Raw genomic sequence first — 12,956 nt, 5'->3', positions numbered from 1 at the left:
AAGGGTCTCAGCCTGAAACGTCGACTGTTAACGCATTTCCACAGATGCTGCTTGGCCAGCATTTTGTGTGTACTGCTTTGGATTTCCAGCATCTGCAGACTTTCTCATGTTTGCAAATAAAGCTAATCGCTTTAAATGCAGCAATAATGACTCCTATTACAATAATCCATTCATCATATTTCTGCTCCTCCTTCCCCAATTACCTGCAAATTGTTTTTGTTCTCCTCTGTTGAATTCCCTTTTGGTAGTCCTGATTGATTCCATTGACACCACTCAGCGTTTACAGCAGTGAAATCCACCCTGGAGCCACTGATTGTGTGAAATACCGTCTCACTGCCCCCAGTGTCCAAAACGTTACATCCATGCCACCCTGCCCTGGAATCATTTGCTACAGGAAACAATGTCTCTCTCTCTCTGGTGGCTGTATCAATGATGGGGGTCACAATCTGTTAAACAATGTGTTTCGATTGAACCCAGTCAAACATTGAAAGGCCTAGATAGGGTGGACCTGGGACAGGATGCTTCCAATTGTGGCAAACTTCGGATCAGATGGCAGGGCTGTCATATGTTGAAAGATTGGAGCGTCTGGGCTTGTACACACTGGAATTTAGAAGGATGAGAGGGGATCTGATTGAAACATATAAGATTATTAAGGGATTGGACACGCTGGAGGCAGGAAGCATGTTCCCGCTGATGGGCGAGTCCAGAACTAGAGGCCACAGTTTAAGAATAAGGGGTAGGCCATTTAGAACAGAGATGCGGAAAAACTTTTTCACCCAGAGAGTGGTGGATATGTGGAATGCTCTGCCCCAGAAGGCAGTGGAGGCCAAGTCTCTGGATGCATTCAAGAGAGAGTTAGATAGAGCTCTTATAGATAGCAGGGTCAAGGGATATGGGGAGAGGGCAGGAACGGGCTACTGACTGTGTATGATCAGCCATGATCACAGTGAATGGTGGTACTGGCTAGAAGGGCCAAATGGCCTACTCCTGCACCTACTGTCTATTGTCACAGTTTCAGAAAAGAAGGATTTACCCTATTAAAGGAGGAGTTTCTTTAGCTGGAGGTGGTGAATCTCTAGAATTCATTGCCACAGACAGCTGTGGAGACCAGTTTGTTGGGTATATATATTTTTAAAACAAAATATACTTTAATTCAAAAATAAAATTATTTACAATGAACCATTCAATGACTTTCAATCCGTTACAGACATTTCCTCTACATTCTATATGTAGACTATATATACTATGTTGGTTCATCTTTAAACACCATTGTTGAGGGGTAAACTCCCCGCCACCCTACCCTCCCACTCCCGTGGGAGAAGAACTCTAAACTGTGGTCCTGCCCCACTGGGCCCTTGCGGTGGCTGCACCGAGTTTCAGTGCCTCCCTCAGCACGTACTCCTGCAGCCGAGATGTTGTTGGGTGTATTTAAAGCAGAGGCTGATAGGTTCTTGATTAGAAAGGGTGTCAATGGTTATGGGGAAAAGTCAGGGGAATGGGGTTGAGAGGGGTAATAAATCAGCCATGGAATGGCAGAGAAACTTGATGGGCAGAATGGCCTAATTCTGTTCCTATGTCTTACTGTTCTCATGAGAAACACAAGAGATTCTACAGCTGCTGGAAATTTTGAGCAACACACACAAAACATTCACACAACACCCAACAGGACTTTCCATCTCCAGTCCTGATGAAGGGTCTCGGCCCAAAATATTGACTGTTTACTCGCTTCCATCAATCCTGCCTGACCTGCAGAGTTCCTCCAGCGCTTTGTGTGCATTGGAAGTTGATAGATAATGGACACCTTCCTTCACTCTTTATTGGGAGTTTGCTATCCTCCAGTGGATTCAAATGTACGGACATAAGGAAATTCGAGCGGACCACTCAGCCACTCGCGCTTGACCTGATAAGTTAGGGGCTAATCTGTCCCAGGGCTCTACTCCCCTTTTGTGCCAGTTCCCCTTTGTCCTTGTTTCGCGGATCCTTCAGAATGTCATCTACCTTGTCTTTCAATCAGTCTTTGAATGGCGTGCAAAAATACTTTTGTACACAGCATCAAGACCAAGGGCTTCAGGAAGGGGAGAACACACGCAGTTCCTCAGTAGAAAGGGTGAGGAACTTCGAGTTTCTGGGCCTCAGCATCTCAGAGGATCTATCCTGGATTCAACGAAGAAGGCATCCCACCAGCAAACAATGCATTTACAGAAAAGGCATGATAGGAGTTTGTAGAGATTTGCTGTGTCATCAATGACACTCATAAATTTCTACAGATGAACCGTGGAGACCATTCTAACTGGCTGCATCACCATCAGGTCTGGGGTGAGGGGGGGGGGGGCACTGCACTGGATTGAAGTAAGCTGCATGAAATTGTGAACTAAGTCAGCTCCATCATGGGCACTGGCCTCCCCAGCATGTAGGACATCTTCAAGGGGTGATGCCTCAGACAGACGGCGTCCATTACAAAGGACCCCCATCACCTAGGACATGCTCTCTTCTCATTGCTACCATCAGGGAGGAGGTACAGGAGCCTGAAGACTCACACTCAATGATTCAGGAACAGCTTCTTCCCCTCTGCCATCTGATTTCTGAATGGACATTGAGCTCATGAACACTAACCTCATTATGTTTTTATTTCTCTTCTTGCACTACTTAACATATATATCAATTTTAAATATTATCTATGTATCTTACTGTAATTTACAGCTTTTATTATTATAATAAAGTAATAAAAAGTATTGCTGCCGCGTAGTCACGAATTTCACGACATACGCCGGTGATGTTAAACGTGACCCTGATTCTGAAACACGAAGAAGTGGGACACGCCAGCGGCTATATTTCACTAAGAGTTTTGAGATTTGCTGTGTCACCCAAGAGTCTAACAACATTTCTACAGTTGCGCTAACCGCGACGCTATTGTGTTGCCCACGGTTATTCAGTGGAACTCGAGACGGCCTTTGTGGGTTGGGTTAATGGGCATTAAATACACAAATCCAGACTTTTCATAACGTACCCTCTCCTCCCCAGTTCACTGCCTCTTGTCCCACTTCAGAAATAGGGGTGAACGCTTGTTTAATCCAGTTCGGATTCAGTATTCTGTTTTATTATGCTGACCGGGTGAAAGCAGCGCACGACGTTAGCCTCGCCCTTCCTATCAGACTCAGGGTTCGGGGGGCGGAGCCCTGACGTCCCCTGATGGGCATGTGAAAGCACCAATCTGAGGGGGGTGAGGTGTAGCTGCTTTGTTACGGGCTCGCAGCCGGACCAATGACAGAACTGCCTAGAATAATAACAATTATGGAAAAGTCTGGACTTTACCGCAATCATTTTTATTTTCTTTTACAAGCGTATTTTGTTTACTACCCTGTTTCTGTCCATACTTCTACCCCTTTTCATCAATGTCACATCATTCCCTGAGTCCTTCCAGCAAGGCCTCAGATTCCAGTAACTGGAAAACAAGGATTAATATCACCTGCATATGTCGTGAAATTTCTGGTTATGCACCAGCAGTACATTGCAATACTTAATAATAAAGACTAAATTACAGTAAGAAATATATATTTTAAAAAGTTAAACTAAATAAGAATGCAAAAAGAAAAAAGTAGTGAGGTAGAGCTCATGAGTTCATTGTTCATTCAGAAATCTGAAGGCAGAGGGGAAGAAGCTGTTCCTAAAACAAGCAACACACACAAAATGCTGGAGGAACTCAACAGGCCAGGTAGCATCTATGGAAACAAGTACAGTCGACGTTTCGGGCCGAAACCCTTCGGCAGGATTGGGGGTTTATTCCCCTTGAACGTAGAAGATTGAAGGGAGATTTGATAGAGGTATACAATATTATGAGGGGTATAGATAGGGTAAGTGCAGGCTTTTCCCAATTAGGTTGGGTGGGACAACAACCAGAGGTCATGGGTTAAGGGTGGAAGGTGAAAAGTTTAAATAGCACATGAAGGGAACCTTATTCACTTGGAGGGTCGTGAGAGTATGGAGTGAGCTGCCAGCACGAGTGGTCCAAAGGAGCTCGATTTCAACATTTACGAGAAGTTTGGATAGGTACAGTAACGGTAGGGGTGTGGAGAGCCGTGGTCCCGCATCTTGATGGGAGTAGGCAAGTTAAATTGTTTCAGCAAGAACTAGATGGGCCTCCCGGCCTGTTTATCTGCTGTATTTCTCTAAGATGTTCTGGATGTTGGACAGGCTAGCGCCCATGATGGAGCTGATTGAGTTTACAAATTTCTGCAGCTTATTTCAATCCTGTGCAGTGGCCTCCTCCCTTCCCCCCATACCAGACGGAGATCATCTCTCCGGTACATCTGTAGGAATTTGCGAATGGGATTGCTCAGGCACAGACATAATTGGCCGAATAGCCTCGTTGGGAAAGCACGAAAATACGTAATGTTGCAGTACATTGCAATCAGAGCACTAACTTTAACACTACCCTGCTGAAGTAATTCTATCAATGCTCTTTGCATGTAGACCTGGAAATTATTCTCTCTCAGGTGCCTCACCAGAGCAAACCACTGAGGTTGTTGATCTGTGGTGATAGCTGGCATGCTGAAGGGTAGGAAGGCTCTTCGGCCCTTTGGATCCAGTCTGCTATTTAATAGAATAATAGCGGCTGAACTGAACTCAGTTCCACTCCCCACCCTGATCTTTGACTGCTTTGTGACCTTTCATCGGAAACTACAGATCTAAAGTGTTTGGAAGTCATCTCCAGTTGAACTGTGACAACATCTACTCTTCACCCCCCCCCCCCCCCATCAGACTCAGGGCTCAGAGGGCGGAGCCTACGCATCACCAGATGGACAGATGAAAAGCACAATCAGAGAGGGGCGTGCAGCTGCTTTGTTACGGGCGGGCAGTTGGACCAATGGCAGTACGCAGAAAACGGGGCGGTACCTTAATGTGATGGACAATAGGATAATCCAATCAGCAAAGGGATCAGGACCATGGGCTTGGAAGATAGACCAATGGAGACAGGAGGGAGGCGGCACCAGCGGGATTTTTTCCTGGCGTGAAGGCAGGTGGAATCTATGTAGCGAGGAGGGAAGGTGGCGGAGTGGAGTTGAGTTCGGGGTTAGGATCCTCCGGAGTCCGGTGCCAGGTAGCAGCGACCTCGGGTGAGAGTGGTGAGCTGTCCGCGGGACAGTCCCGGCGAGGAGTTTCGGTAAACTGGGGTGGGAGGTATTCAGGAGAGGAATCAGTGGTTTAAAGTTTTACTCATCGTTGCCATAAGTTCTTGACACTGTTGCGAGGTTCCATTATAACACTAACCAGACTTCTGCTCTTGTTCCACCGGGCTAGGCTTTCTCGCCGTCGCTCCGTGCGCCGAGGGCATGTCGCTGTTGGAGCAGAGTCAGCAGTGGTATCCCACCCACGTCAGGGTGGTGGTGATCCGAGCCCGCGGGCTGCGCAGCAAGGGCAAGGATGGTACCAACGACGCTTTTGTCATCATGCAACTGGGCAAGGAGAAGTACTCCAGCTCGGTGGCCGAGAAGAGCAGGGAGCCGCAGTGGAAGGAGGAGGCCGAGTTCGAGCTGCCGCTGCTGCAGCAGGGCGCCAAGGAGAGGAGCACCCTGTACCTGATCGTCACGCACCGAGCCCTGGTGGGGCTGGACAAATTCCTGGGCCAGGCGGTGATCGACCTGAGCGAGCTGTACCAACACAAGACCAGGAACAAAGTCGGGTAAGGTGCAATTAACCCCCCTCCCTTCCCCCGGCTCTCTCCTCCCCTGTAGAACTTTTCAGCCTGCCCAAATCTCTGATTAACGCGCACAAAATGCTGGAGGAACTCAGCAGGTCAGGTAGCTTGTTTGGAGGGGAATAAACAGGTGACATTTCGGGCTAATGGCCTTCATCAGGACCCTCGGCCCGAAACGGCGGCTATCTTTTTAAACTCCCCACAGAAGTTGCCTTCTCTGGATTTCCAGCGCCTGCAGAATTCCATCTGTTCAGTTTTTTGAATTTTGTTTCGGTATTTTCCGCTCCTGGTGGAAAAAGCCTTCGAAGCTAAGGGGAAAAACACGTGACAAAGGGCTTGTCGCTGATTGGCGGCTCTGGGGTAGAGTGCAGGGCTTCCGACTACGTTGGGAAGGCTTGAAGGGTATTGGACCCCAGCATCCCGACAGTGCAGCCTCCAGCTTGCTACAGAACACCTGCTGCCAGCTCTTCAGAGTTCATCTTTCTTTCTGTGTAACTCTTGCTTGACTCTGCTGTGTCAGGTTTAAAATGGTGCTCTCATCAGTAGCCTGGATTCACAGATGCTGGTGGAATTCAGCAGGTCGGGCAGCATCTGTGGAGAGGAAGAACCAAGTTCATCCGCACTGATCTATATTTTTACGGAGTTGGGGAATAGTTTTTAGTTTTTATATTTGTTGAGATATGTAAAATAGGTGTCCAAGGTGTTAATTGTTTCACCCTTTTGAATGCCACCCATAGCTGCTGATGAGACAGATCTGTTGAGGGGTCTTGGCCCAAAATGTCCACTTTGATTCCTGCCATGGATGCTGCCTGGCCTGCTAAATTCCTCAGTATTTAGTGTGGATGGCTCAACATTTCCAGCGTTTCTTGGCTGTGAAGATCCCCTACCATTTAAGGGCCCCCACCACCCAGGATAAGCCCTATTCTCGTTACCACCAGGGAGGGGGTGCAGGGACCTGAAGAGAGCAACTCTGTGTTTTGGGTACAGTGTATACTGTCTTTGCTACTTCGCTCTCTCTTGGCAATATTTTTTTATATTTTTTTTATGTATTGTACTCGGCTGCTCGTGCAAAACAAATTTCACAACAGATTTGTTGTCTTGAGGGCTTGGCTTCTGAATATAATGGTGCACTTTTAGATCAGAGATGTGGAATTTCTTGTAAGTCCTAGATAGTCTGGATAGTCTGAGTGCGGGCCGGTGGGACTAGGTGAGAGTAAGCGTTCGGCACGGACTAGAAGGGCCGAGATGGCCTGTTTCCGTGCTGTAGTGGTTATGTGTAGAGTATGTTTTCTACAGTGGGGGAGCCTAGGATCAGAGGGCACAGCCTCAGTTGAAGGATGTGCCTTTGGAACAGATGAGGAATGCAGGGGTTCCCTACCTTTGTACCGTAGACTCCTACCATTAGCCGAGGGGTCCGTGCATCCCAGGATGGGAACATCTGCTTAAGATAGAAGGTGGTGAATCTGGAACTCATTGCTACAGACGGCTCAGGAGGCAGAGTCATTGGGTATATCTAAAATGGAGGTTCATATGTTCTTGATTAGTCAAAGGTTATGGTGAGATGGCAGGTGAATAGGGTAGAGGGGGAAAATAAATCAGCCATGATCAAATGGATGACTAGGCATGATGGGCCAAATGGCCTAATTCTGCTGCTGTGTGTTATGGGTGGTGAGGTGAAGATGTGTCTCTACCAAAGGAGGTGCGAGGCGCTCCTTCCCTCCGCTAGCCTGCTGGTCACCCTCGGGCAAGGTGTAGCACCTGCTTAGCCCCCGATCAGGGTCATGTGAAGCCATGGGAGCAGGTGGTAGACAGTCGTATGAGCAGCCGGTGCAGATCACAAGTCCTGGTTATGTGACCACTGACACCAGGCAGACAATCTCTGAAGAGTATTGATAATGGCTGGGGTCAACCATCTTGTAAAGACACTGCCCTGAAGAAGGCAATGGCAAACCACTTCTGTAGAAAAATTTGCCAAGAACAATCATGCTCATGAGATCATGATCGCCCACGTCATACGACACAGCACACAATGATGATGTCTTGTGATAACAAACCTGATTCCAATTCTAGCAGCTGAGTAATTACTCCAGTATGAGTGTGTCAAACCAGCAGTAGGAAAGTTGCAAACACGAGGAAATCTGCAGATGCTGGAAATTCAAACAATAACAACACACAAAATGCTGGTGGAACACAGCAGGCCAGGCAGTATCGATAGGGAGAAGCGCTGTCGACGTTTCGGGCCGAGACCCTTCGTCAGGACTAGCCGAAAGGAAAGATAGTAAGAGATTTGAAAGTAGTGGGGGGAGGGGGAAATGTGAAATGATGGACCCGGAGGGGGTGGGATGAAGCTAAGAGCTGGAAAGGTGATTGGCGAAAGTGATACCGAGCTGGAGAAGGGAAAGGATCATGGGACGGGAGGCCTCAGGAGAAAGAAAGTGGGGGGGGCGCGGGAGTACCAGAGGGAGATGGAGAACAGGCAAACAACTAAATATGTCAGGGATGGGGTAAGAAGGGGAGGAGGGGCATTAACGGAAGTTAGAGAAGTCAATGTTCATGCCATCAGGTTGGAGGTTACCCAGCCGGTATATAAGGTGTTGTTCCTCCAACCTGAGTTTGGATTCATTTTGACAATAGAGGAGGCCACGGATAGACATATCAGAATGGGAATGGGACGTGGAATTAATATATGTGGCCACAGGGAGATCCTGCTTTTTCTGGCGGACCGAGCGTAGGTGTTCAGGGAAACGGTCTCCCAGTCTGCGTCGGGTCTCACCAATATATAGAAGGCCACACCGGGAGCACCGGACGCAGTATACCACACCAGCTGACTCACAGGTGAAGTGTCGCCTCACCTGGAAGGACTGTCTGGGGCCCTGAATGGTGGTGAGGGAGGAAGTGTAAGGGCAGGTGTAACACTTGTTCCGTTTACAAGGATAAGTGCCAGGAGGGAGATCGGTGGGAAGGGATGGGGGGGATGAGTGGACAAGGGAGTCGCGTAGGGAGCAATCCCTGTGAAAAGCAGAAAGGGGGGAGGGAAAAATGTGTTTGGTAGTGGGATCCCGTTGGAGGTGGCGGAAGTTACGGAGAATTATACGTTGGACCTGGAGGCTGGTGGGGTGGTAGGTAAGGACAAGGGGAACCCTATCCCAAGTGGGGTAGCAGATGTGCGGGAAATGGGAGAGATGCGTTTGAGACCAGAGTTGATGATGGACAAAGGGAAGCCCCTTTGTTTAAAAAAGGAAGACATCTCCTTCGTCCTGGAATGAAAAGCTTCATCCTGAGAGCAGATGCGGCGGAGATGGAGGAATTGTGAGAAGGGGATAGCCTTTTTGCAAGAGACAGGGTGGGAAGAGGAATAGTCCAGGTATTATATACCGGCTGGGTAGCCTCCAACCTGATGGCATGAACATTGACTTCTCTAACTTCCGTTAATGCCCCTCCTCCCCTTCTTGCCCCATCCCTGACATATTTAGTTGTTTGCCTGTTCTGCATCTCCCTCTGGTACTCCTTCTCCCCCCACCCCACTCCTTTCTTTCTCCTGAGGCCTCCCGTCTCATGATCCTTTCCCTTCTCCAGCTCTGTATCACTTTCGCCAATCACCTTTCCAGCTCTTAGCTTCATCCCACCCCCTCCGGTCTTCTCCTATCATTTCGCATTTCCCCCTCCCCCCACTACTTTCAAATCTCTTACTGTTTTTCCTTTCGGTTAGTTCTGACGAAGGGTCTCGGCCCGAAACGCCGACAGCGCTTCTCCCTATCGATGCTGCCTGGCCTGCTGTGTTCCACCAGCATTTTGTGTGTGTTGTTAGTAGGAGAGTTGTGTATTTGCAGTGCATTCTCTTCAGTGATTTTTGTTCTTGGATTGTTGTGGGAGAGTGCAGCATTTCTTGACCTTAATTATACTTGAAGGTGGTGGCAACCACAACAGACTTGTGGTGAAATTGCTGTCCTGTAGGAGAGTTAAAAGGTTTAGAGCCAGTAATGGTGAAATACTTGGGATGGTGCATTGCTTGGAGGGAAGCCTGGAGATGGAGAGAGGCGTTTCATCCGCTCTTCCAACGCAGTGTCCCTTGTCCAAGCAGCTCTAGACTTCCACAGGGACAGTTCAGCAGCCTTTTGTCCTCCTTGTAGGTTAGCATGCAAAAATCGGACCATGTTGGTACATCTTGAGACTTGTCTGCATTGTTTCATTTCCTGTGATTGCGATTGTCACACATGCGATGGTTAACTGCATTGAATGTAGGTACAGTGAGACTTTCATTTCTCGGTTGGTGTGCATTTATTTTTAGGAATAATTTAGTGAACTCTGCTTGCTGCAGTCTGAAGGACGTCAGCTGCAGGGTTTGGTGGTTTTGACCTAATTAGTTTAAACTCTGCGGATCTGTGAGGCCAGTGTGCTTGAGACGGAGTGCGGCTGAGATAACCCCGGTGACGGGAGAAACCAGCACATTGGGGCTATGTGGGTGTGGTAGGGAAAACTGGAAACAAAACGTAGTGACCACTTGCATTTGGGTAGTGAGTTTAAGAAAAACATTGCAAAATGACAACCAAATGTAATAGCATCACTGGACAAAATCTGACTAATACTGGAAGTTCTTGAAAATTAGGCTTCATGAGGGGAGTTCCAGAATTTGATGTCAGCTGCTATGGAATTATTGAACTTGATATTTGCAGTGGGTGGAGATGTGTTTCTGTCAAAGGAGGTGGAAGGCGCTCCTTCTCTCCACTGGTCTGCAGGTCACCCTTGGGCAAGGTGTAACACCTGCTTAGCCCCCGATCAGGGTCATGTGAAGCCATGGGAGCAGGTGGTGGATGGTCGTATGAGCAGCTGGTGCAGAGCACAAGTCCTGGTTATGTGATCACTGACACCAGGCAGACAATTTCTGAAGAGTATTGATAATGGCTGGGGTCACCCGTCTTGTAAAGACACTGCCCAGAAGAAGGCAATGGCAAACCACTTCTGCAGAAAAATTTGCCAAGGACAATCATGGTCATAAAAAGATCATGATTGCCCACGTCATATGACATGGCGCATAACAATATTTTCAGAATTGGGAATACTGTAGGGCTGGAGGAGTCTACAGATCGGGAGGGGTGAAGCTGTGGGAGAACTTGGAGGTTGAGTGAGAGGGCTTTTCTCGCTAGAGTGAAGTAGGATGAGAGGTGACTTGATAGAGGTGCATAAGATGTGAGTCATGCTTCAAGTGGACAATCAGAGACTTTCCCCAGGTGGAAATTTGCTAGTACGAGGGGTCATAATTTTAGTGTGATTTAAGTATGGTGGGATGACAAGTAGGGATTTTTTTAAACGCTGAGTGGTGGTTGTGAGAAAAGTGCTGCCTTAAGTAGTCAAAAGTAAACTTTTATCACAATACCTATGTCACCACATACTACTCCCTGAGATTCATTTTCTTGTGGGCATGTTCAATATATGCATGTTAGAATAATAACCGTCACAGAAACAATGAAAAATCACAGAAATTTGGTCATTCAGCCGGTGTGCAAAAGATGACAAACCGCAAATACAAGAAGATAATATCAAGAGCATGAGATGAAGAGTCTTTGAAAGTGAGTCCTTGTATTGTGGGAACAGGTCAGTGGTGGGGCAAGTGAAGAGCTTGATGGTTAAAGGGTAGTAACCATTTGTGAATCCGATAGAGAGTCCTGAGGCTTCTGTACCTTCCCCCACAGAACTGCTACTCTGGAATTTTTTTTTGTAGTTCGCACCATTCTCTGAACTCCAGGGACTGTTGTGCATGAAAACCCAGGAGATCAGCATTTTCTGAGATACTCAAACCACCCCATCTGGCACCAACAATCATTCCACGGTCAGTCACTCGGATCACATTTTCTTCCCTGTTCTGATTGGTCTGAACAACAGCTGAACCTGTTGACCACGTCTCCATGCTTCTATGCATTGAGGCGCTTCCTTCTGATTGGCTGATGAGATATTTGCATTAACGAGCAGGTGTACCAATGAGTGTGTGTAAGAGAGCAGCAGAAGCCGTGTAGTAAGGTAGTGTTCATGAACTGTTCAGATATGGAGCAGATAGTAAGGGTATCGTGCTTGGTTATACAGTAACAGAAATGACAGCAATACAAAAAATAAGTCAGCAGACTGGAGTGTGGTGATTACAGGCGTGGTTCAGTGTGAACCTCTTGTGCAGGGTCAAACACTGAGCATAGAACAGTCCAGTGCAGTTCAGGCCCTTTGGGTCATGATGTTGTTCTGGCCTTTACTTACTCTCGGATCAGTCTAACCCTTTCCTTCCCACCTGGCCCTTCTCTTTTCTTTCATCCACGTGCCTTGCATCAGGTGTTTACTACCTGTAGTTCAATCTTGTGATGGTCCGCATGATTCCGTCAGTTTTGTGGCCCCTGTTCCTGTTCCCTGATCTGTTACTGGGATTGTTGTTGCGACCTACCACAAACTTGTGTCATTCCCCTCATTTCCTGGAGGCTGAGGGGAAGCTCGATAGAAACGCATAGACAAGGTAGACATAGTACTGGAACGGGCCATTTGGCCCACAACACTGGACTAACCCAGCTAAAAAGCAAATCAAAAATGCCCAAACACTAATCTCTCCTACCTACCCCCTGTCCATATACCTTCATCTTCCTTGTATCCAAACGTCTCTTAAAAGCCTCTAATGTATTTGCCTCTACCACCATACCAGGCAGCACATTCCTGGTATTGACTATTCTCAGGTTTTTAAAGAAAAAAATTGCCCCTCACATCCCCTTTGAACCTACCCCCCTCGCCTTCAATGCATGCCCTCGGGGAATCTTTTCTCCAGGGTAGATATATCAAACACCAGAGGATGTTCTTCTGAGGTTAAGTGGGGGTGTATAAAAGTGACGTGAGTCATAAGTTTGTTTATGTAGATTGGTAGGTGTGAGGAATGGGTTATCGGAGTTGGTTGTGGAAGCGGACAGTTTGGTAGAGTTTGTGACCTTCAGATAGATGTGAAAGAGTGGGGTGAGTGTGGAACAAATTGTTATCATAAAGTTGATCTAGGTAACTGTGGTTAGATCTCTAGTCCAGGGGTAGAAGTTGAAACATAAACATGAGATTTCTGTAGATGCTGGAAATCCAGAGCAACATGCACAAAATGCTGGATGAACTCTGCAGGTCAGGCAGCGTCTAGGGAGAGGAATAAACAGTTGGAGTTTTTGAGCCTGGTGAAAGGTTTTTGTCCAAAACATCAACTGTTTATTTCCTTCCGTAGACGCTGCTGAGTTCCTCCAGCATTTTGCACGAG

The 12,956-nt window shown here is 47.5% G+C and overlaps 1 protein-coding gene across 2 annotated transcripts in view; it reads left to right on the top strand.

Annotated features, from left to right (window-relative positions):
* The first annotated feature begins 5,007 nt into the window (after positions 1-5,007).
* Positions 5,008-12,956, top strand: part of LOC140735803 (rab11 family-interacting protein 1-like) — a 56,277-nt gene continuing 48,328 nt past the window's right edge. The window contains exons 1-2 of one of the 2 annotated variants that reach the window (XM_073061299.1): positions 5,008-5,161; positions 5,299-5,680. In XM_073061299.1, the coding sequence (XP_072917400.1) occupies positions 5,331-5,680 (350 nt within the window). In that variant the 5' untranslated portion in view covers positions 5,008-5,161; positions 5,299-5,330. The remainder of the gene's footprint in view (positions 5,162-5,298; positions 5,681-12,956) is intronic. The other variant, XM_073061290.1, reaches the window with a different exon arrangement.

This window comes from Hemitrygon akajei, chromosome 1 (genome assembly GCF_048418815.1).
Source record: "Hemitrygon akajei chromosome 1, sHemAka1.3, whole genome shotgun sequence".
Classification (NCBI taxonomy): domain Eukaryota; kingdom Metazoa; phylum Chordata; class Chondrichthyes; order Myliobatiformes; family Dasyatidae; genus Hemitrygon; species Hemitrygon akajei.
The sequence above is the reverse complement of the archived record's forward strand: the minus strand, read 5'-3'. Positions and strand labels throughout refer to the sequence as shown.